Source organism: Chenopodium quinoa, unplaced genomic scaffold (assembly GCF_001683475.1).
Source record: "Chenopodium quinoa cultivar QQ74 unplaced genomic scaffold, ASM168347v1, whole genome shotgun sequence".
Classification (NCBI taxonomy): Eukaryota; Viridiplantae; Streptophyta; class Magnoliopsida; order Caryophyllales; family Amaranthaceae; genus Chenopodium; species Chenopodium quinoa.
The window spans coordinates 1,098,140-1,122,054 of NW_018742815.1; the positions used below are offsets into that span (position 1 = coordinate 1,098,140).

The 23,915-nt window shown below is 35.4% G+C and overlaps 3 protein-coding genes across 4 annotated transcripts; 2 read left to right on the plus strand and 1 right to left on the minus strand.

The window, feature by feature from the left end:
• Positions 1 to 961: 961 nt before the first annotated feature.
• LOC110725623 (equilibrative nucleotide transporter 8-like) lies at positions 962 to 3,171 on the plus strand. Its single transcript, XM_021905096.1, has 2 exons — positions 962 to 1,703; positions 2,282 to 3,171. Exons 1-2 carry the CDS (start codon positions 1,196 to 1,198, stop codon positions 2,992 to 2,994), a joined length of 1,221 nt encoding a protein of 406 aa, XP_021760788.1. The 5' UTR covers positions 962 to 1,195; the 3' UTR covers positions 2,995 to 3,171.
• On the minus strand, positions 1,638 to 12,443 carry LOC110725622 (CRM-domain containing factor CFM2, chloroplastic-like). 2 transcript variants are annotated; one of them, XM_021905095.1, is made up of 14 exons: positions 11,274 to 12,443; positions 9,899 to 10,418; positions 9,186 to 9,316; positions 8,558 to 8,869; positions 8,326 to 8,482; positions 7,893 to 8,185; positions 7,584 to 7,643; positions 7,447 to 7,503; positions 6,300 to 6,533; positions 5,884 to 6,214; positions 5,126 to 5,256; positions 4,664 to 5,017; positions 4,107 to 4,183; positions 1,638 to 1,757 (listed from the first exon to the last, which is right to left on the minus strand). In XM_021905095.1, the coding sequence occupies exons 1-12, from the start codon at positions 11,970 to 11,972 to the stop codon at positions 4,817 to 4,819; spliced, it is 3,126 nt and encodes a 1,041-aa protein (XP_021760787.1). In that variant the 5' UTR covers positions 11,973 to 12,443; the 3' UTR covers positions 1,638 to 1,757; positions 4,107 to 4,183; positions 4,664 to 4,816. The 2 variants fall into 2 exon arrangements, with proteins under 2 accessions (XP_021760787.1, XP_021760786.1); XM_021905094.1 differs by lacking the exon at positions 1,638 to 1,757 and having other exon boundaries at positions 3,552 to 4,183.
• Positions 12,444 to 20,219: 7,776 nt separating this feature from the next.
• On the plus strand, positions 20,220 to 20,839 carry LOC110725624 (histone H2B-like). Its single transcript, XM_021905097.1, has one exon. The coding sequence runs from the start codon at positions 20,294 to 20,296 to the stop codon at positions 20,717 to 20,719; it is 426 nt and encodes a 141-aa protein (XP_021760789.1). The 5' UTR covers positions 20,220 to 20,293; the 3' UTR covers positions 20,720 to 20,839.
• The last annotated feature ends 3,076 nt before the right edge of the window (positions 20,840 to 23,915 follow it).

Here is a 23,915-nt window from a genome sequence, read left to right on the forward strand (position 1 = left end):
AACGTGGCGCGACACTTGGCAAAAAGTTAGAACGCTAAATGTCGCAACCTCGTGACCTGACTAAAAGTTTAGCTTTATATATTAGTTATATGATTTATTTTTCGGTTCTAACGAGTCACAAGGCTATTATAAATTTAAATAAATAGAAGACCTATTGGAATATTTAAATTTGTTACATACAAAGTATCACACAATATAGGTAGTCGGTCTTATTAAGAATATCAATTAAAAATAAATAAATGCGAAAGATATAAACTTGTGACACATCGTACAACATAGTTAATCGATCATTCGATCTTATCAAAATGACTACGGAGAGAATAAAAGTGCTGAATAATTGTAGACAAAGTACAAAAAATTCTTGGTGTGAATGTGAACTTGTGAATTTGGACCAAAATGTTCTCATGGTCATCTATAACTTTGTACCATATTAGTCAGGAATATCGCAAGCAAGAGTATTTCTAATATCGCCCATTCAATGGCTGACCCCACTTAAGGAAAAAAAATAAAGGCATTGAACCATAGTTCATACTCCACAACAATATATCATAGGTCCATAGGCATAAGCCTATAACGAATTTCTCAAAATCCATCAATCAATTCTTAGAATTGAAATCACTAGAGCTGTCGACCAGCTATATTGGCCAGCCAACTTGGCGAATATTTGCTACTCTATACTTTCTTATAAACTAACTTAAAGGCGTCAGTATAGATGTCAATTATCTTAGTTGATTAAAGTTTTGGGAATGATACCTAAGACCTGACATCAAATTCTATCTGCATCATTGTCCTTGTGGCTGTCTCTATCTCGTATATACAACTTCTAACTATATATGTTTAGACGGCCTCCTTATGTATAATACCGAAATTTTAAGTACTGAGAAATTAATTTTTAGTTATTACGCTAGCGTGACGCATAGCTTAGATAACACATATACTTGTAACTCACAACGATATCTTATGTTTGTCTACCATCAGTTTAGTCATTATAATTATGGTGTCAATTTTCCATTTTGTGCTTTATGCCAATACTCGTGTCCAATCCCTGTCCAACCTAAGACCTAGCAGTATCAAATATCATTCCATTTATATGCATGATATATACTAAACTGCTCATAAGTTAATAACTTTCACCTTCAAGCTAAGTCAAGAAAGTGAACATAAACAGCTCAGAGTAGAAAAGAGAGAAAAACAAATGGAAGCTATGAAAATTGCTGAAGTAGTGCAGACAAGTGAGCCAGTAAAGGACACATACAAAATAGCATACATTCTACATTTCTTCCTAGGAGCCGGCAATCTTCTTCCATGGAACACGTTCATCACAGCCATTGATTACTTCGCGTATCTATACCCAACAAAGCATGTCGAAAGAGTCTTCTCAGTGGCTTACATGACTTCCTCACTAATTGTCTTGTTACTGATGATAAAGGGCCAAGGAAGCACCATGAGAAGCAAAGTTAGCTTTAGACTAAAAATGAATTTTGGCTTCTCCATGTTTGTTCTGTCTTTAATGGTAACTCCAACAATCGATTGGGCTAAAGGGTCGTCATCCTGGAAGTCTGATGGGAGCTTCCTCGCAACTGTGGCATCTGTGGTGGTGTGTGGTTTAGCTGATGGATTGATTGGAGGAAGCTTGATAGGTTCTGCAGGAAAGTTGCCCAAGGAGTATATGCAGGCAGTTTTTGCTGGAACTGCTTCCTCAGGTTATTTTACATTCCAACTCTTTTCCTTAGAATAATGTAAATTTTTATTTGGCCCTGTACAATGTAAATCTGGAAACTCTGAAAATGGAAAATACAGGAAAAAGGTGCAAAATTAAAAGTAATACACAGTAATCAACAGAATCTGTTCTCATAGACTGCCTGCTTCCAAGAGTGGAAACAGGGTTAGCTGGCCAAATTTAGCTTACTCGTAAGTGGTAACTAGTGAATATACCACATACGCGAGTGGAGAGAGGTTTCTATCAATATACACAAGCCTAACCTGAACAATTAGTGAGCAAAGTTGCTCAACATCATCACCATGTGTCTAAGTCAAAGTGTCTAGACCCGAATATCTAGTATGCTGGATTGCTGGAGTACTCTTAAAAAAAACGCAAAGTGCAAATTAGTTCTAATTCTGGTTAAAGAATTGGAAGTAAACTAAAGTATACACAATTACTAGTTACACAAATAATTAAAGGACCTAAGAACCCTCAAAGCTCGAAAAGAAACAAGTAAAATAATGTGACAGTAGTTATATGTATAATGAAACTTATAATACATCATGTATGTATGTGCAGGGGTCCTAGTTTCTGTTTTGAGGGTCATAACAAAGGCATCGCTCCCTGAGAATCCAAGAGGTTTACAAACAAGTGCGCATTTCTACTTCATCGTGAGCGCCATCATCGTAGTGGTCTGCACAATCTGCAGCAACCTGCTGTTCAGACTCCCAGTAATGCAACAGCATTGCAACAAGCAACTATCTCAACAACACAATCACGATCCTACAACTTATAGGCCTAAACTTTCTGACATTGCCAAGAAAATCCTACATCCCGCAATAGGAATCCTATCAATTTATGTTGTTACTCTATCAATTTTCCCTGGATTCATTTCAGATGATAATCATAAATCTGAGCTGCTTAAAGACTGGTACCCAATTTTGGTTATCATGGTCTACAATTTTTCAGACTTAGCCGGAAAAACCCTTACTGCTTTGTTGATTCCAAGCAACATAACTAGAGTGACATGGGCATGCTTGGCAAGAGTCGTGTTTTACCCTGCTTTCAGAGCAAATCTTCATGGACCTAGGTGGCTTAAGAGTGAAGTTTTTACAGTGTTGCTGACATTTTTGCTTGGTATAAGTAATGGCTATCTAACAAGTACCCTTATGATTCTAACTCCGAAATCTGTGAGCTCGTTGGAGGCAGAAACTGCTGCTGTTGTCATGGCCATGGCTCTTGGTGTTGGCTTGGTTGTAGGTTCAATTCTAGGTTGGCTCTGGATCATATGATAGATGATCTATTGTTGTATTGGCCCTAGATCATATTATAATCTATAATATGTATCAGGTTTTTCGTACCAAATTATGCATGTCTTGTCTTACATTGTAGTAGAAATGAAGTTTTATCAGCTTGTTACATTATCTTTATTCTCATTGTAGTATAATTCATCAATTAGTAAGATTTACTATCTCTATTTTTTTTAACTCACTTTTATTTAATTTCATAGCTAGCAAACTCCCTTTATAATCTTACGCTATACTATTTACACATTTTCATGAAAATCCATAACTTTATGAACTTGTAACACAAGATGCAAATTAGGGAAATGAAAAACAAATAAGAAAAACTACTGCTCCATTCAATCCATTCTGCATTTATAAACATAATACATAAACATGCCTACAATAGGCTCTAAAGATATTGATAGTAGCTAAAAACCATATAATTAGATATTGCTAGATTCACTTCCTCGCTAAGAGGGGAGGAATTTAATTTGAAGCATGTCAATATGTCATTTACTTTTTCTGTTTTAAAATAAATGCATTACTTTTACTTTTTAAATATTAATAATTACCAAACAACTATTTTTATGTGAAATGTTTTACATGAATATACGAGTACTGTACAAAATAAGGAATACTTCAAAACACTTGGGAAGAGGGATATAATGGTCTTCCCACAAGCACTATACCATTTCCAAGTAAAATGTTGGAATAGCTCCTGCTGTGGCATTCATTACTTAAAACAGCCCAAACCCTGGAATCCAACTTGTTGATCTCTGTTCCTAAACAACTCCCCCCCCCCCTCTTGTCGAGGCTACTCTTTGTTGGATCCTTCACAAGCTCAGAGGCTCAAAAGTCAAAACCATCTTTGGAGGCACCCAAAAATCCGGTTTATATGTGCTTCTACACTCTACCCTTTAGCGATATCCTTTTGCCACTCTTATTTTTGTGTTGGGCCGATCACTTGATCAGATCATGAGCCATCTTAAAATTTTAACCCCAACTGACATTACAGGGGATTCTTATCTCACACAATAGCAAGTGGAAAGATCAAGCAGCAAGGGAGAATAAGGTTAAACCTACATAACATAACTGCAGAAAGTATGTCGAAAGCATACCAGAGCTTGCTTGTCCATGCTGGAGTGAGATGCTGGAAAAGCAAAGATCTCTACTCTTACGCACCAGTCCAGTGTAACTGCATTAGTGGATTTTGTTACCCAATGACACATTTGCAATTTCAGTTGTAAAGAACTTTAAACTTAAAAAAATCTTGTACCCAAACTGCATAGCTAATCGCCTAATCATGATATTTCAAATTGGTCGTACAGCAGAGGAAACAACTTAGCAGTATTTTGACACACATTTCAAGTAGTCATATGAAACATCTTTGATCAGAGGATATAGAGATTAGGAGATGTAGTTTCCCTGTTATCCTCGTACATACTATCTGGATTATATTTCTTCACACAACGTACACAAGCATTTTTTAAGATTGACCTGATAGTTTCCATTAACTCATTATGCACCATGTAAATGACATCCCAACTAAGTAAATTTACTAGTATCCATTTATTCTATAGACACGAACAATTTATTCCAGAATCAGGATAGTCCAAAATGGTCAAGTAGGGTGGTAGTTTATCACTGTTACCTCATATGGATGAAAAATACTTACTTTCTCCACAAGATCTTGCATGAAATTTCTTGGCCAGTAATGTCTAAGAGGCACGTCAAATGAGTCCTGAAACTTGGGGTGATTGACACAGCCAGTCCAGATTTTCCCATAAAATTAGATCAAAGCATCAAACCCAAGCTTAAGCTCTATCTCTTATGTTTCGTCACTTGAGAATCCACATTCAAGTCTCATTGCAGCCAAAAGCTCTGGAGAGACAGCTAATGAAGGTATATCAGCTTGTCTATCATGATCCCTATTATTAGAAGCATGGCCAGTTTCCACTCCAGCACCCCAACCTCTGTAAAGTATGATTTTGCTTGGCTCTTGGGATACCAAAACTCCACCTGTTTCTTGCTGCAACAAGTTAAATGAAAATACAGGCTCGAATTAAACAAGAGCAATGGTCAGATAAAAATTTAAAATAAATAGAAAAATCAAACTTCAGTGAACAACTGCACAAACCTCCAATTTGAAAATCACCTCCTGAACTGATGTCCCTTTAGCTCTCCCCTTGACATTGACAATAGCTAGAGGATATTTCTTAAAGTGGTCTTTGATTGCTTTCGCAACACCAGTAACAACATTGCTCTTGCCTGCAAGATAATAACCACAAACAATTTTTGTCAAAAGTTTGGAAGAAAAAAAATTCAAATTGGTGAAGTGGTGAACAGGATATTGTTATAATATTATTCAAGACAGATGTAGAATGAGAGATGAGTGCTATCAACCAAAGAACACATGATGACATCCTTAAATGAGCTTCATTTCTTGAAAAGGTGACACCCCAACCCCATCCCCATCCCCATCCCTCCCTACCCAGGTGTGTTTGTGCCATATTTTGAATTTATATAAATAATGAATGCTTAATGATGGTTGACGTAATACATATATCACAATACAAGAGACAGAACCTCAAACTACAAGCCAAAACTTTTCATACCTACCTATCTGATGAACCACATTTAACAATAAGTAGCTGCACACATTCCTAACATGAGTACATGACACATTCACAGATATAACATATAATTAAAGATCAATGAATCTGAACTAATGATAACCACACAAGACTTCTATCCATTCAAATTAGGTTGGAAATTGAAAGTAACAATATGACTCAATCATGATCTAACATTGGCAAGCACAAGATTCCTTTCTAATACTATAACTCCATGCAGGGCAAGAAATGGAACTATAACAATTGGTACAATTCATCTCACCAACAGCTAGAACTGGACGCCTCCTCGTCTGGAGGGCTTGTTTTCTGAGAAGAAGCCTCTCTTTATTCGTAAGCGGTCTAGTTTTAGCTGGTATTGCCTGAGAATTGCTCTCCGCAGCCTTTTGAAGTGATGGAGAAATTGTCACTTTGTTTACTGATTCGTGAGATGGCTCTAATATCTCATTCTTAGCAATATGATGCTCAATATTGTTTTCTGACACTGATGTAATAGTGGGTTTAGACTCACTGCTGATTGAATGAAACATCACTTCATTGCATGAAGAATTGCCAGAATCACTAGCTGCAACATGAATCATCTCTGAAGAGTTTTTCTGATTTACCAATAAGATGAATAATCATTCAGCACTATTGTATTACTATCAAAGCCTAGTTCAAAGATTAACAATCAAACTCTACCTTAAGATCATCATCACAAAAAGAGACTTCTGCATTGGCCTGTTCCTTTCTCACGGAGTTTGAATTGGTGATTGGATAAACTGAGCCAACTGAAAACTTGTCTGCACCATCATCGGTTTTATCATATAGTGAGGGGAATTTAATCAGCTTCTCCACCTGAACAGGAGTATTATCCTCTTGAGATTCCTTTTTGTTTACTGAAATGATAGAATTTCTCTCTCCCTTTTCCGGCTCCTTCAGTAAAGAAAGCATAATAGAGCAGGATTAGAGACCACAAGTAATGAAGCATCCACTACGAGCAGCCAAAAACCATCTTTGGTGAATAAAAAAAAGGTTGAAAACCACCTATCCTAGTTATTACAGCGCTTAGGAAGCAAGAGTAAAAACCTCAGTAACTTAAACTTGGCAAGGAAAATCAGAGATATCAATAATTCAGGTTTTAATGTATGTGAGGATTTATGGGGTATAGTCGTAGCTTGCTTCAAATGCAGACATCCATACTAATTATCCCCGCCTTTGACAACCAGTAGATCAAGTCTTGCACATTCATGCTCACAGCCTCACACAAGAGACAAAGGAGGGAGGGGCAAATGATGCAGAAGAAAGCATTAAAAAAACTATATATCTTCCAGTGATTTGAAAATGTTGTCAGCCAAGGGAGCAGCATACCGTAGTTAGCAAGCCATTACTTGGGAATTGGGATTGTAGAACAAAAATTGAAGTCCGGGAATATATTTATATAAATATATGACGTATGTAACATTTTAAAGATATGGCAAGCAAATAAGGTTTCTAAGTTTTGAAGAACAGTTAGCCTTTTTATTTATAAAATGCTGACTTATTACCCCCTTCTTTCATCCAGAGTCAGAACATATCACATTTCTTATGTACTACATATATGATTTCCCCTTTTTTCTAAGAAAAGTTGTCTTTCCTACCCAAGCATATTTAAGGCTTGAGGAGATACAGGGAGTTGAGCACTAGAACCAATATTATCCTACTTGAATATTGAATAACATCATCACCAACAAAGTAAATGATATAAGACCTCACTCTTCATTATATAAAAAGTCATTATATAAAAACACCATGAGGCTGGCATTAATCACAACGAAAAAATGAAATTCAACAAATCATGTCTACTCACCAGTTCAGTTTTCACCTGTTCACCTGCTTGGTAATCCAAAGCCTCCTTATCTTCAACCTGATGAGCACACAACTGAATTTTTATGATCATGTCATATGTATGCTAGTGTACAACATAGAAAAGTATGAGAAACTCACCAATTTGAGTTTCAATCTGTCAATGTCTTTAGCTAGCTTCAATACGTTGAGTTTCAAGGACTGCATTATGATTGCAAGTTATCAGTATAACATAATTTCGCATGAACATAGAAGCAATAGGACAGGTCCTCAACTACCAAAACATATATATTTAAACTGAATAGCGTATAAACTCATGTTTTACATCAATCAAGGGAACAATCATCACTCATAAACAAGAACCAAAACAAAGATTCCAAGTCACATGCCCAACTGAACCAAATCTAACCCCTGACTTCATTCAAGATAGGAAGAGAAATTCATTTTTACCTCACGACGTTGGGCTTCTATTGAACGTTTCAATGCTTCTTTCTTGTTCAGAAGTGTCTTAGGTCTCAAACTAGCTGGGCGTTGGTAGTTCTTACCACGGTATACAATGATTGCATGACCTTTTCTGGCTCTCTCAACAGCCACTAATACTCCACCACTTTCTGCCTCTAGTATACGTGCTATGTTGTTTATTTCTTCAATGCCGGTTCCTCCACATATTATCTTTACAAGTTCTCTGTACTTCCAGTGCAGATGCATGTTCTCAATTGTGCCATCAAAAACACCACGTCTACCTGAAAAAAAGAAAAACAGAAGAGAACCATAAAAACAACATCCAACTATCCAAGTGGTTAGGCCTTCCAATTTATATGACCTGTACTTTTGATTAGCTGGTTTCTATTAATAACGTTTATTCATCAGCCATTACTCTCACCCAGCAACAAAAAAGGCTTCATCCTCAAGCCAACTCTCCTGAGCATGTATCTCTCTTCCTCCGTGATTCCCTCTTTATCCACCTCTACTTGTTGAGAATTTTCAGCCTGCTCCAGATCAGAAAGAAGCTTCTCTGCCTTTGCTTTCTCTTCTAGAGCCTGTAACAACAAAATCCCAGAGCAGCTAAGAAAGCGAACCTCAAGTGAAAACTTTCCATCTTTTTGAATGCTTACCGTGGACAGCTTCCTGCTAGTTTTTGAAATGGTTGTTTGAATAGACATGTTTTTTTGCTCCTGAAGCTCAATTCTAATTTCTTGGTCCTTGCTTGTCTCACTTACAGAGGCAGCAGTATGCTCTTCAGTATCCAATTCAATGTTCTCGGTATTTTTAGTTAAAGAACCATTAACCACCTGTCCGTCTCCTTGCATTCTATTTCTCCGCCTCTGTTCAATTGCTGAAGAAACTGCTGATGGAAGGAAATCTTTTCCCCGGTAGAACACTATGTACTCCTTATCCCGGGACAACAGGACACCACCAGTCAAGCGCTGCAAAATTGATTACCAAGATAAATTAAAACTCAAGGACGATAAGCTCAGCTATATAAATTAGTACACAAGGTAAGTAAAAGGCAAATCCAAACAGTTGCCAGTTGCTTCCAAGGCACCCCATAGAATGGGATACAGGTATACAGCCATATATCCAAGATTTTAAAATTGGTCATAATTGCATCAGTTGTTTGATAAATGCATCAGTTTATATCAAAAAAAGTTACATTCTAACTCTTCCACTTTTGATAATTGGCTCGTGATTGCATAATGTTTTTATGATTTTTAACATGAAAGTGATGTTACCATCACTAACCTTTAACTCTTCGGCCATAAGCTCACTATTAGTGTTCTGAACTCCTCTTTTTACAGCAACCTTGGCAATCTCACATTTCTCCCACAGTTTAAGAATTGCAGCAGCTAATCCCTGGAGGTTCCTGTTTCTCCCTAAAAGAAGAATTAACAACTTAGCATTAGCATCACAAGAGTTGGCTATTAAAGAAATAATTTGAAGAAGACTTAAAGGTCCATAAATTACTTGGAAAAAAAAAAACATGAAATACTCCAATCTACAATATTTGGTAGGTTGTAATGAATCATAGAGAAATTTGGATATTGGCCCACAGGGACATAGGAAACAGTAACCAAAAAATTACAAATGTTTTAAATGTAGGCAAAAACATGATCATAAAACCCATAACAATAAACATAATTGAGCAAAACATCAATTATTCTTTTAAGGCATAAGTATTGTCAAACAACTAGCTACAATTTATATCTTTATAAGATTAAAAAATATCATGAAGAATGTTTTATAAGACACTACCACAAATTACCTGTAGTGGTCTGAGATGAATTAAAAGGCATGTCCAAAATGTGTTGATATACTATGCCTCCTTAAGGTGTACGTGTTACTTAGGTGGGTTGCCACTTTCTTCAAGCATTTATGCATATATTTTGCAGAAGCAAGCATACAAATTCAGAAAGCAGGACAAGGGAAAGTCAAGGGGAGGAAATTATTAATCTCACCTAAAGCAAAATGGCAAGGAAGTGGTCGTCCCAGTCTCTTGAGTATCGTCATCTCATCATTAGTTAATTGAGGCTTCACTCCATATGGAAGAAGGCGAAAGGGTCTCTTGTACCCAGGAACAACAGCTGGAAGAAGGTCTGCATCAATAGGCAACGGCTCATAACCCCACCAATCTGTAAATCGAGGACCCAATCCATCTAACAAACGATCAGCCTCCTCCACAAGTTGGCTTTCACCAGGCAAAAGGAATCGCACCCTGCCTGGACTGCCAACACCTGGTACCAAGGAAGACTCACCCAGATTTCTTGTTGAACTTTGTCCAGTAAATCTCTCATCAAGCATCTCAGATGACGTCTCTTCTTCTCCGGCTTCCATCCCATCATCTACTTTAACTGCATTTTCAGAACTGTTATAGCCAGATACTTCATCCAGTGAGAAGTATGGATACTTGTAATTGACACCTCTATACAAAACAATTTTGCTTCCAGTCCTCCAAACAACTATGCCTCCAGTTTTTTTCTAGGGACATCAAATTAAGATAAAACAATCAGCAAACTTAATATGCAGGGAAAAAAAATGAGGGGAGCGGATAAAGGGGAGGAGGGCAATTGATTAAAAACAACAAAAAAAAAACATACACCAAATTTAGGTTTCATGGGATTTACTGTACACAGCAACCTTTTTAACCCATATTCACATTATTTGATCTTACCACAAGTCCACAACTAAATATCACCCATATGTGCCGCCTTGGAGCATTCGTGTCTATCTAAATTAATCATCATCTAAGATTTGGTAGCTCAACAATGTCAAATCAGTAACCTATTGACAAGCGTCTTGATGTCCCCAAAATAGCAGCAATACCTCATAATCAAAAGGAACCCAGACTCCTTGTTCATAATTTCATTGCTCAGTTTTGCTACAAATAGCTACACCATCTTAGACAAACTAAAACCATACTTTGGATGCTACCCTCGTACTACTAAAAGCTTTCTATCTATTATTTCATTGATAGCCAATGAGAAAACAGCAGAAGAAATCCAGTAATAACGAAGTCACAGAATAGAACTTATATAGTTTCCTCAAATCAACCCCCTTTTTGTTAAATTTGCACTCATCTTAAACCAGCTTAAAACCATGTATATACTGTCCTCAACCTATAAATTTCGAAAACCGTGCTATTAATCTCACAAGCTACAATTTCATAATACTAACATTACTATGACTATCATAAGATTCATAACAACAATCCACCAAACAACCACCAAAATCACATTAAAATAAATCATAGTAATCCACATTATGCTAATATTGCAATTAAAATGCACAAAATTTAATCACATTAATCAATTAGTAACTTGATCATATCATTACCTCTAACAAATCATGGGTCCTCTTCATATTAAGCCTACATATATCCTCACAAACAATTTTAACCACCTCACTACTTCTCCACCTCTCATGAATTCCATTCAAAACTCCTTCTGTAATCCCTGCTTTCCCCAACTTCATCTTCTGCTTCATCCGAATCCCAATCGTCGTCAACCTCCGAATCTCCGACCGCGACAATGTCAGCTCCGCCAAGCTCGGCTCTTTCTCCTCCTCCCTCTTTTCTCTCTCCTCCTTTCTCTCCTTCGTAACCACCCTTTTCAACCCATTTATCTTAACAATGGCGCCCCCCGAACCCGGGTCCGGAACCGGGTTCTGGGGCGATGACCAACTAGAATCAAGAGTATGCCCAACTCGAAAATTAGGGATTTGGCGGGAATTAGGGATGAAAATTTTCCCAATTTCAGCATCATTCTGATCTTCTGGCAAATGGGTATCTCTTTTTCTTTCTTCCTCGAATCCTAGGGTTCGTAATTTCTCTGCTATTCGTTGAATTGCTGATTTTGGGAGGGGTTTTTCGTTGTTGCCGGCACTTGGTCGGAGCTGAGAAATTAGGGTTCTTCGAGGGTATTTGATGAATGGGTGTTTATTGGGGAAGCGAAGAGAGAGAAGGTGTTGGTGATGGTGGTGAAATGAGGTTTCAGAGGAGAGAGAAAAATGGTGGAAAGATAAGAGAAGTGACATTTTTGTTTGGAGGGAAGCTATTCTTCCTTAGGAAAGCGGGAAAGGATAACGGTGATTTTAAAGATCGTCATTGAAGGCCCAATTTGCAAAGAGTGAGCATGGGTCAGGTAATACGAACTTTGGGTACCTGAATTTTCAAATCGGGTAGTTATTATGGTATCCCGTATCATTCAACACTGATTAACCATATTAGTGTATCATCTCAACTAAATCAATACGAGTAATGAGGTAATTATGTAATTGTAAAACAACTACAGTAGTCCTTTAGTTTAGCTCGTGCAACGCACAAGCTTGTGTTTTTTTTTAGAAAAAAATAAAAAATTGATTTTAAAATGTTTTTTTTTTTTTTAGAAAAAGATAAAAATAAAAAATAAAAAAAAAATTGTTGCATTATCTTTTGAGCAATTGTAGATCACGTAGAGCATTTCCATTAGCCGTGCATACCACTCTCCAATTTTTAAAAATAATATATAAATCTTGAAAATTTCCAAGCAGTGTTGCTCAAGTGAGCAGTGCTGCTCTTCCAAGCAGGTATGTCAATTTTGTTCCAATAGTCAAGCTACAGTTTTAATATTTTTAAATATTGCAAGCAAGACCTTAAAACTAACCATTGGAGATGCTTTAAAAGCAAGCAACTAAGGCCATAATAATCCGTATAGTCTTCTCTCTGAAATTCTGACTCTGAGTTCCATCCAATTTCCTCAGAAGCCATGTCCGACCTTCCGCCGGAAATAATACTCTTAATTCTGGAGTACTTACCACTAAAATCACTCTTGCGTTTCAAAAACTTGGAATTCTCTAATCTCCAATCCAACCCCTGAATTCACCATCCGTAATTTCAACAATTCAGTTATCCAGAACAACACCAATACCATTGCCATCTTCAACAACAACTCGTCACTCGAGGCGAAAGAGTTCAACCCCATCAAATTCCATAAAACAATGGTTTGATCTGCCTCTACCAGACTTGTTGTATATTCGTGACATCGAGGACTTGCACGCTTTAGATGGGTGTTTATGCCTAATGGTTACTCAGCTTTATTATGGATTCAATGAAAAAGTATGGTATTAAAAGATCATGGACTCCATTATTGGGTATACCTAATATAAGTATTTGCCGGCCTTTGCTTACGCCACCAATTGCTTTTTCTAAAGATGGTTATGGAAATGAATTTCTAGTGAGACAAGGTAGTAGGCATTTTAGCTCTCCATGTGAATTTCGCTGGTTTAATTTGAAGGACAAAATCGTTAGAAAGTATTTTATGCCTTGGGATGTCATTGTTTGTTCTGGAAGCCTTATTCGTGTTCCTAATGGAGTACCTGATAACTCACAATGATTAGGAAGCTCGTACGTTGGTGTAGCAGGGTATCATGCTAATCTCTTATGTCATCTTAAGAGCTTTCCAGGTTTTGTATGTCAGACAATCTAGTTACCTTAAGAGTCTATTGCTAATAATCACTTGTGTTAGTTGTTTTAAGAACTCTCAATGAGTCTTTGCTAATTGCTTATTTTGTCATAACTATTGGGCTTAATTATTTAGTTCACATCACTGTGCTTAATTGTGTCTGATCTATTATCTTTTGTTGTGAATGGTGTAGTAGATTTTCAGAGTAGAAATAAAGATAAAGAGTCGAATGGCTCGTTTGATGTATACACCGTGAAGATGGAATGTAGTTCAACTAACTTACATTTGTTTTCCCCTGAATTAGTCTTGTATTCTTATTGATTTCAGACTCAACACCCTTAAGCTCATGTTAATTTGCACTGGTTATATTTGTGAAACTTGAAGGTGGTGCTTGTTAAGTTAGTGCACCTAGTCTTTTCAATGGTTACTGATTTGAGGTGCTTCATTTATTTTCTTAAAACGTAGTTATTCTCTCTAGTAGTCTAATCTGTAGCTACAACACAGCAGCTTGCAGCGTTTCATATCGTTATTAAAAAATTAGACTTATACAGAAAATAAAAACTAAAATTCAGTCCAATCCGAGTTCAAGCAAAATTGGTCCAATCTCTGGTTCGTAATTTTTTTTATTAAAGTTTCGATCTTGGACCGGTGAATACAAAAAAGCCTACACCCTTGAAGTGGTTGGATTAGTGATTGTGTAGTGTTTTGTTTCAGAAGCCATTTTTACCAAATTCTAATATCATCCCTCCCTTATTTTCAATACTTTTGACTATCACACAGGTTAGTTCATAGCTTTCACCATAAATATTTGCAATTACTCCGTGTGTATATATGTATAACAAATAATTATACTCTAATGTAAGATCTTGTTCAAATTGCACTATAATATTGTAGAGTCTTTGTAGGGAATAATTTCAAGCCTTTAATCCCACTAGCTTGAACCCCACTCTGATCATACACTAAAGTACAGTGGCGTCCAAAAGGGAAGAAGATAGAGCAAAAGAGTCGCCAACAAGTTTTTAGGAACTTGTAAACCGTTCACGAGGTGAAGGTTACACCCCTTAACGATCCAAGAGATCGTCAACTCCATAAGGTCTAGAACCAAATAAGGGTTCGGGGATGAAGGTACAAATCCAACCTAAAAAGAGATTGAACCTGCCCTAATAATAGGCCTCTACTTTATTCTGATCGTATTCATGTGCGCTTTCTGATTAACATGCAATCAATAGGATTAACCCTAAGCCTGTTTATCTATGTTGGTTAAATATTAATGCACAAATAAATCTATTATTGGCGATCACTTGAAATATAATCATATTAACCCTAACAAGATTATTAATTATCTTATTAAGCGTGATTACAAGTACCAATTCCCTTTAAACGTGCAATAAAAGGTGTGATTAGGCAATAATTATAAATAAGCATCAAGCAACACAATAAATAATCATGAATAATAATTATCATAATAACAATCATATTAACCATAATAATAATCATGAATCATGTTAAAGCATAATAAAAATAGCAAGATCCTAGGCATGATACTAACAAGATTAATAACAAACCTTAGCATGTCACTAAGCAATAAAAATCAAATCTTTAACCCTAACATGATACTAGCAATCATAAATATTAGGAAGAACATAGGAAGCATCGCAGGAATCATATTTAATATTAAAAATACCCTAAACATGATACTAGGAATATCATAATAACAATATAAACATGATGTCTACATCATAATATCAATTAATCAATTAAATTACTTACTTTGATGCCTCGTACGTCTTTCTAATAACAAAATACACACGTTAGTAACTTCAAGGAAAATAATAATCAAGCAATTAAATTAAATAATTAAAACAGAGATTTGGGACCAATCCCTCAGAAATTAAAACCTTTCACGTCTAGGGCGAAGACAACTTTGAATATGGCTAGGTGTTTCTAGATCTTGCGAATGCGGAATTTTGTATGAAAAGGCAAAGGTTTGAAAGAATTGAATGTTTGTTTTAAGAGAGATGAATGATTTAGAGAATGCTAAAGAATTAATGATTCTTGATGATGAATGAAAACAATTGGTGAGAATTGGTGAATGATAGCTGTAGATGATAAATGGTGAATGAAAACGGAGTTTTTAATACGATATTTATAGAGAAAATCAGCCAAAAAAGATAAATTAACAAAACATAGTCTGACGCTCAGAAAACAGGGCTGGCGCCAATCCTGGCTAGCTGGCGCCAGGCACCACCACTAGCGCCAGGCCTGGTTCCAGGCGCCAAGGCCTGGGATTAGGCGCCAAGCCTGATACCAACGCGTTTTCGAAAATCCGATAAGCTTATCGTACTGGAGGATAAAATAATATAATTTCTTCGAAAATGCTATTTGATTTTGATTCAAACTCTGAAAAGTCAACAAAAGTCAATTTATCAATGCTAATTGAATTAGGAATGAAAAGAACCTTCTAGAAGAATCTAAAAGACTAAAACTATTCCTAATTGCATTAGGAATGATAAATCATATTAGGCCCTCCCCAAGATCATTGGGCCGTACATAAAGCTCAAACCGGGCCCAGTTTAGTAAATTGGCCATAACTTCCTCAATATTTATCGGAGTTGGGCTTATAATATATCGTTGGAAAGGTCTTTGCAAGCCCCATCCAACTGCACTACTATTGGACCCATATCATGGACCAACCAAACTGAATTGGCTGTTTTCTTAAAATAAGGTTTTCAAAAAACAAGGAGAAGAGAAAAGAAAATAAAACTTTCCGTAACACTAGACTTTCCACACTTTCGGTTCATTCGATTATGATTCGACGTGAAAGGTACTCATCATTTGGTTTTGAGGAGACACAAATGGGTGTCTACAGTCTTCATCTTTGTATATATATATATATATATATATATATATATATATTTATGATAAGGAAAAGGGTCCTATCAGGCCGTAACCTCTCACAAATCAACTCGATACAGATTAGCGGGCTAGGCTCTTTAGTAGTGAGGAGAAGGGGCGGTGAGATGACAATTGAGTGAATTGACAAACGTTTTCATTTTAGACCAAATTTTGCTTTGTAGTATGTTTTAAGAAGCGTCTTTGTAACAAGTGTATAATAACAACTTAAGACGTGGCAATTCAAAACAAAGAGAGTTTGTCAGTTAGTAGTCAAAAAAAAGTTGGAATTGCATCTCCCTCGTATCAATCCTAAAAAATCTGGCATCCAAGAAGCCATTATCATGTCTGACATTCCACCAGAAATAATCAGCTCAATTCTTGAGTATATATCACTTAAATCACTCTTCCGTTTCAAATGTGTTTCCAAAACTTGGAATTCTCTAATCTCAAATCCAACCCATGAATTCACCATCCATAATCTTCAACTACCAAAAGATCCAAAACCAATGGTTTCTCAACCAAAGACTTAACAATAATTGGTTGTTCTTCCTTTTCCACTACCTCTATATCTTCATTCCAATAATTTTCACCATCAGAATCATAAAGAGATGAAAGATTATTCTCTTCTATTATACTTTCATTTGACGGGGAGTAAATATCATGAGTCGAATCAATGCTTTCCTCCACTGAAATACAATTCTCAAAACCAATATCATTATCATCATGTATCACCTGTTGGTTAGTATATTGTTGCACAACAAGTAATTCAATAGATTTTGAAATACGTTGACAATCATGCATCAATTCATTAAGTTCTTCATGCTGATTAACAATAAACTCATTCATCATATTGAAAAGTTCCATACACTTCGATGAATTGGATTGAGTATAATTATCCACTTGGGGTTGGTAAGAGGAATTAAAATCAGGCATATAAGACTCATTAGGGTAATAAGAAATTTCACAGGAATTCATGCACATATTTTGTGAATTTTGATAATCATATGATGCATCAAACATAAAAACATTAGCATTACAATTCTCGAAATTATAATCATATTGCCCCTGGTAATTAATATCATTCATCCCATACGAATTATAATCATACCACGCCATGATGAAAAAATCAGAGTAAAACAAAAAAGAAGTATATACAAATAAATAATAAAAATATATACAAGTTTAGTTCAACCAAAAATAAAAGTCAAATCAAATAAAGTCGTCTCCCCAGCAACGGCGCCAAAATTTGATAGGTTGTCGTACACCTGTCAAAAATAAATTCCTAACAAAACCAACTAACAATGTAGTAGGGTAAGTAGGGTCGAATCCACAGAGAGATGGTATTCAATCTAACCTCTAAGAAATTAGAGAAACTAAACAAGTCACGAAATTCGGATAGAAAAGTAGTCTAAATTAAAAGAGGGATAAAATAATTAATAAAAGACCTAGGGTTATGGTTCACCATGTTTATAGCTCTAAATCAATCAAATATCAATAACAATTCAATCAATCAACTATCTAGAGCAATTGCTAAGCCTACGGTCGGGTCTTAACGCTCTCAATTCAACATATGTAGTTCGGTCGCTAACATAATCAGAATTGCTAATTGTAGGTAAGCCTCTAAAAGTAAGATCTTTCGATTCAAACTCTTTTTAACAAAAATTAATCAAACAATTGATCAGGTTGCAAGATTAACAATGAAACACTATCAATTAGAGAAATTAATAATCAAAATATTAAAAACATCAATCAAGATTCATTGTATAAACATGGATTCCCAAACCCTAGAAATAAACTACTCTAGCATGAAATAAATAAATAAAACTAGATCTAAGAAATAAAACATAATTAAAAGCAAGAATATAGAAATAAAATTCCTCAATGAATTGAAATTATAAACCCAATAATCATCCATGGAGATGCCATGAGAAACTAGGGTTCAAGAGAAAACTCAAAAGAACGTAAAAATAAAAAGTATAAAGAGACATAAGGGAAAAATAATATCCCTTGAGTATTTATAATATCCTAAAACTAATCTAAAAAAAATTATAGAAAAGAAACAAGAAAATAATAAATACATAAGTTGCATTACTATTGGACCATAAACGATGACGTGGCACGAAGATGATCGATGCAAGAGGGACGAGTGAAGACGTGACAGCGACAAAGCCTTGTGGCTGCTGTTCACTCGCCAAAACCTGCGGCCACAGGTCAGCCCGCGCCCTGGCAGCAGCTACGGAGCCTCGATTGGGCGCGGGGTATGCTCGCAGGCTACACGCTTGGATTGAAACGGCCGTAACTTCTGTTCTAGATGGCTTCTTGGGGCGTGTGACCTATCAATTTAAAGCTATTCAAGTATAGTTTCCAATGCAACTAGAATCACTTCAATCCGATCTGTAGAACTCAAGTTATGATCAAAATAGTGGACAAAGGTCAGTTTTGCCACTTTGTAAAATATCGTTTTTCTTCGTTTCTAACTCAAATTCAATTCCGAAAAGTGCACAACGACCTTTGTGGATGCTATATTCATTACTCACGCATAATAATCTCATACTAAGCTTCCACAAACACGTATCCTTCATTGAGCGACCTCGATTCATCGACGTTTTTATCTTTTCCTTGTCCGATTCTTCCAAAATCAATCCGAAAGCGTCCAAATAGCTATAGAAACTATCTGAAACATTAAGAAAACACAAACAAAGCGTAATAGAGCACAAAGAGGACAACTTATGCAATAGCGATCTAAAAAGGGACTAAAAGACCAAAAATGCTACTATAAAAATAGTATAAAGATGCCTATAAATCCTATATAAATGTGATTCATCAATGATATATACCGAAGATAATGAATCCGATGTGTGGGTTATGAAGGAGTATGGACGTATGATGTTAAGGAATCATGGGCTTCGTTTTGTTAGTATGTCTGAAATCAATATTTTCAAGCCTTTGCATTCACCTCCGCTTGCTTTTTACAAGGATTGTCATAAACATGAATTTATAGTGAGACGTATTGATCGTCCATTTGGGATTAAAAATGTAGCTAGACATCTCTAGTTCAATTTGAGGGACCAAAACCATCAAACTAGCTCCGGATTCTATGCTTTGGGGTCTCATTGTTTGTGTTGGTAGCCCTGTTCTGGTTTCTTATGGTGTAGCCGTGTAGCCAGACAATACTCCTTTGTTTTTTTCTTTTCTTTTGTTAGGTTTAGAGAGCCATAAGAGCGGGAGTAGAAATCGATAGTAGGATTTCCTGAAACTGAGAGGGAAGCCGTAGTTAATCACTTATTTTGTCTTCATAATTGTAATTTGTACCCTAAAATCCTAGTTATGGCCTTGTGAAGATGTGAGTTGTGACTATGTTAGGCTTAGTTTTTTTTTGGAAACAATATTAGGCTTAGTTTATCTAGTATACATTAATGTAATTATGTCTGATCTATTGTATTTTGTTTAATGGAAACTAGGTTTGATGTGTCTGATGCACGATTTTTTTTATTTTTTTTTATAATATATATCAAACATTTTATATGTTGATTTTGTTTAGCTTAATTCTTGAATTATATAAAATAGATTTTTTTTGTAAGCAAAGATAATACGAGTAGATTTATTTATTGTAAAGTTCAAAATGTTTTTATTAGCTTGTTCAATTAAAAATGTGGCGCCTCATCCTTCCCGCTAACTCTCAATCAAATAAAAATTTAAGAGCCCAAATCTGTCTTACATCCATGTCATCAATCCTAAGAAAAGCTAAACAACCAATCAAACATCGCCACGTCCTTAAAACCTCCTTTTAATTTCATCCGTCAGATCAAAATTTATAACAATAAAAAATCAACGCATTTCCAAAAGCCACATCAGCAATCCGTGCCTTCCCACCTCCTCCAATAAAATCAAACCATTCTTCCCTATAAATACAAATCACAACTCCAATCATTTCTTCATCACACAACAAATATATTTCTCTCTCTCTCTAAAAAACAATCAAATCCAAAAAACTTCAAAGCTTTCTCTCTCATCTAATCAATGGCGCCCAAAGCTGAGAAGAAGCCCGCCGAGAAGGCCGCCGCCGCCGAGAAAGCTCCGGCAGAGAAGAAGCCAAAAGCCGGGAAGAAGCTCCCAAAGGAGGCCGGAGCAGCTGCCGGAGACAAGAAGAAGAAGCGACACAAGAAGAGCGTCGAAACCTACAAGATCTACATCTTCAAGGTTCTCAAGCAGGTTCATCCTGATATCGGAATTTCCAGCAAGGCGATGAGTATCATGAACAGCTTCATCAATGATATCTTCGAGAAGCTTGCTCAGGAATCTGCTAGACTTGCAAGGTACAATAAGAAGCCGACGATTACTTCTCGCGAGATTCAGACTGCTGTGAGACTTGTTCTTCCTGGTGAATTGGCTAAGCATGCTGTTTCTGAGGGTACTAAGGCTGTTACTAAGTTTACTAGCTCTTAATTTTTAGGTTTTTAATTGTGAGTTTTAGGGATTAGGGTTTGGTTGTTGAAATTTGGAATTGAATTATGGTGGTTATTATGTAACTAAATCTTACGAATTAATGGAAATGCTTTTGTGAAATCTCTGTGTTATTTGATTTTTTTCGTTTTTGGTGTTTCAATTTCTAATAATTTGTATTTGAATTGTTTTGACATATTCTGCAATTTCTTTGTGAATCATTTTAGTGATTGTTTTTATCTCAATTTAACATTGATGTGTTAATTCAGTGTTGATAACCATTATTTAAAATTTTTTGTACTTTCAATGTTTTTGGAACTGTTGAATTATAACTTACCAATTTCTAATAAGACATTATGATTATTGTGGATTTCAAGTATGTCTGAGATCAGTATTATCAAGTCTTTGTATCTGATTCCAATTGCTTCTTTTTCCAAGGATGTATTCTTTCAAATGTAAAACTATGTTTGAAGGTTTAATGCTGCAGATTTGGATGTCATTGTATGTTTTGGTAGCCCTGTTTCTGTTCCTAATGGTGTAGTCTGTGGCATGATACTCCTCTGTTGTTCTTTGCTTTAGGGCCTATTATTGCTAGAACGTATTCTTTAGTTAATAATGTACTCTCCATGATTCATTGATTTGTATGTTGATAATCCACTTGTCGGGTTAATTGCTTGCTTATTTTGTTCTAAGAACTCGGTTTATTGTATGCTGAAAATCTAGATTTTAGGCTTGTTCATCTTAATTACAATACTAACATGATGTTATGCCTCTTACGGAGTACTAATCTTAGAAGTGCTTAAGGCTATTGTGACTAGCAAGCAAAAAAATACATGTTGAGTGCATAATCCAATAATTGTTTTTATAGAAAAAACTTGTATTCAAGAAACTTGCAAAGATATTTGCTTAGGAAATGTGATTATGTGAAAGTAGACCCGATCAAAGTTGGCCTAGCTCAAGGACTTAGCTTGTGGAGCTAGAGAGTCTTCTATGCTTTGAAGAAAAGGATTGTGGAGCTAGCTTCTCTCATTGCTCTTTCTCGTGGGTTAGACGGACAACGAATCAAGTGACTCATCTGGCTCATCATATGGTGCGTTTGAGTAGGGTTTTAATGATTTTCGTGTTTGGCTTTATCCGATGCAATTCAGGCTTATATAAACTTTGATAACGCTAATTGATTTTATGCTTGCTTTTCCCTTCTCAAAAAAAAAAAAAAAAAGAAGTTGGCCCAGCTTGAAAAATGATGGGTTTTGGCAAAATTTTGGGCCCACAACTCAATTTGGAATTTGGCTAACGCAAAATTACAATTTAGTTAAACATTAGGCCCAAATTGATTTTCGTTCGAACGAAAAGCCACTAATTTTTTGCCAGTATTAGAAGGATTGTGCAAAGATTTTAGCTCGAAAAAGTTAAGCCTAAAATGGCCCCTTTGTTTTTTCGGTTAAAAGCGCGGCCCAACCTATGATCTCATCTATGTGAAAAGCTTACTTTGTTTTTCACTCTTTAATTTTGAGGATAGCGTTTTGTCTAGGATATCAAAATTTTATCTTGTTTAAATATGAGGAATATATATATAGCTAATAAATTTTTCGAGACGTTGAATAAAAAATAGGAACATTAATGCTCCATATCATATCTATTAATTATTAGTAAAACAAAACATGTTGATATCATTAGGGGACACATGTCAATTCCTTATTAAAAATTTTCTCGCCTAAACTATTTTTGACATCATCTTTTTTTTTTTTTTTTTTTTTTTCTCTTCCTATATTCCAAAACTAAATAAATACGGTGTTTCTTTCAAAATTAACTAGCTTTTGGGCTCGTACGACGTACGGGCTTATTATAAGGATATTATATTTTAGTTTTATATGTATTTGAATATTGAGCATAATACACCGTAAATTTGATAATGTTTCCTCTCAACATACAATTGATATAGTAAAAAAGAGTGAATTTGATAATGAAGTAACTTTGTTATATTGTGTTAGAATTGCATAAATTATTTTGGAGATGTATCATAATACCAATAAATAAATTATTTTGGGGGTAAAGTGTAACCGAAAACTTGATTAAAGATATTAATCGGTAATTTAATTCGAAGTGAAGCTAGATGAAGGAGTAGGAAGGTTGAGCCGGATTAATGCTAAAATTAAAGAGAGAATTGGAGAAGTTGAAGCTATCAATCAATTACATACTACTAAAAGCGAATTTGAAGGAACACTTGGCAACATATTATAAAAAAAATTCCCGCCAAAATTACTTTCTAAAAAAATCGTTATTATATAAAAATAAAGATTGCATTTAGATTATGACTTTTTTTTTTTTATATAAATTCTAAAATAAACTTCCTAAAATATCAACTTGCACATTATAACTATAAATATTTTCTCTCACATGTTTTAATTGTTTTATTATATTTCATGCACTTTAATACCTGATGAATCGATTCATTAATTTTTATATAATTATATTATTATCATAATTATTCAACAATTGCGCATTTGTACGGGGTTTAACCTAGTACTAAATTAAAGAGAGATATGGAAAGGCTTGCTGGAGTGAAAAGATGAATTGAGTCGTACTACCTTGGTTTGGATTTTTGTGGTTCTCTTATATAAGAAGACACGTGGCCTGGCTTTCTTGGGTTGCAATAGAAATGACGGAGAAATGTAGTAGGATGATGACACGTGGCTCACTTGGATTTTTGTGGTTAATTTTTTTTTTTTAGGAATAGCAAAAATATTTCATTAATTAAAAGTCATATGACATCTACAATAGAGATTCGACGTTAACAAATACATAAGATATTGAATCAAATAGAATTTTCCTTCATAAAAACTACGATCGTCGAGTAGATCTTGCACGGCAGAGCATCTCCCGCTTATATCGCTGAAAATTACATCCTTGTTGGAGAGACAATCTAACGATCCTTTGTAGCCGTGAGAATGTTTTCCTTCTGATTCATCTGTTCGTATTCGAAAACTTGATAACTTTTTCACCAACAAAATAATTGCACGACAATCCATTAGATCTGTTACCATGGATTCAAAACTAAGAAATTTCTCCCTCGAAAAGAGGAGATAAACCTTGTCTTTTGAAAGAGGTCGAAAAACCCTTGTCTTTTGAAGGAGATCGGAAACCGTTTCTTTCGAGGGAGAAAAGTTCCTCCCAAAAGGAGGAATCATTATTATAAACC

Bases quoted from the DNA above. Each gene is read 5' to 3' on its own strand.
- LOC110725623 (XM_021905096.1), top strand. From the start codon at position 1,196: ATGGAAGCTATGAAAATTGCTGAAGTAGTGCAGACAAGTGAGCCAGTA. The intron at 1,704-2,281 runs GTTATTTTACAT...ATGTATGTGCAG, and splicing joins TGCTGGAACTGCTTCCTCAG to GGGTCCTAGTTTCTGTTTTG.
- LOC110725622 (XM_021905095.1), bottom strand. From the start codon at position 11,972: ATGTCACTTCTCTTATCTTTCCACCATTTTTCTCTCTCCTCTGAAACC. The intron at 10,419-11,273 runs GTAATGATATGA...TGATGTCCCTAG, and splicing joins GGACCCATGATTTGTTAGAG to AAAAAAACTGGAGGCATAGT. The intron at 6,534-7,446 runs GTGAGTAGACAT...TCTTTACTGAAG, and splicing joins AACAGGTGAAAACTGAACTG to GAGCCGGAAAAGGGAGAGAG.
- LOC110725624 (XM_021905097.1), top strand. From the start codon at position 20,294: ATGGCGCCCAAAGCTGAGAAGAAGCCCGCCGAGAAGGCCGCCGCCGCC.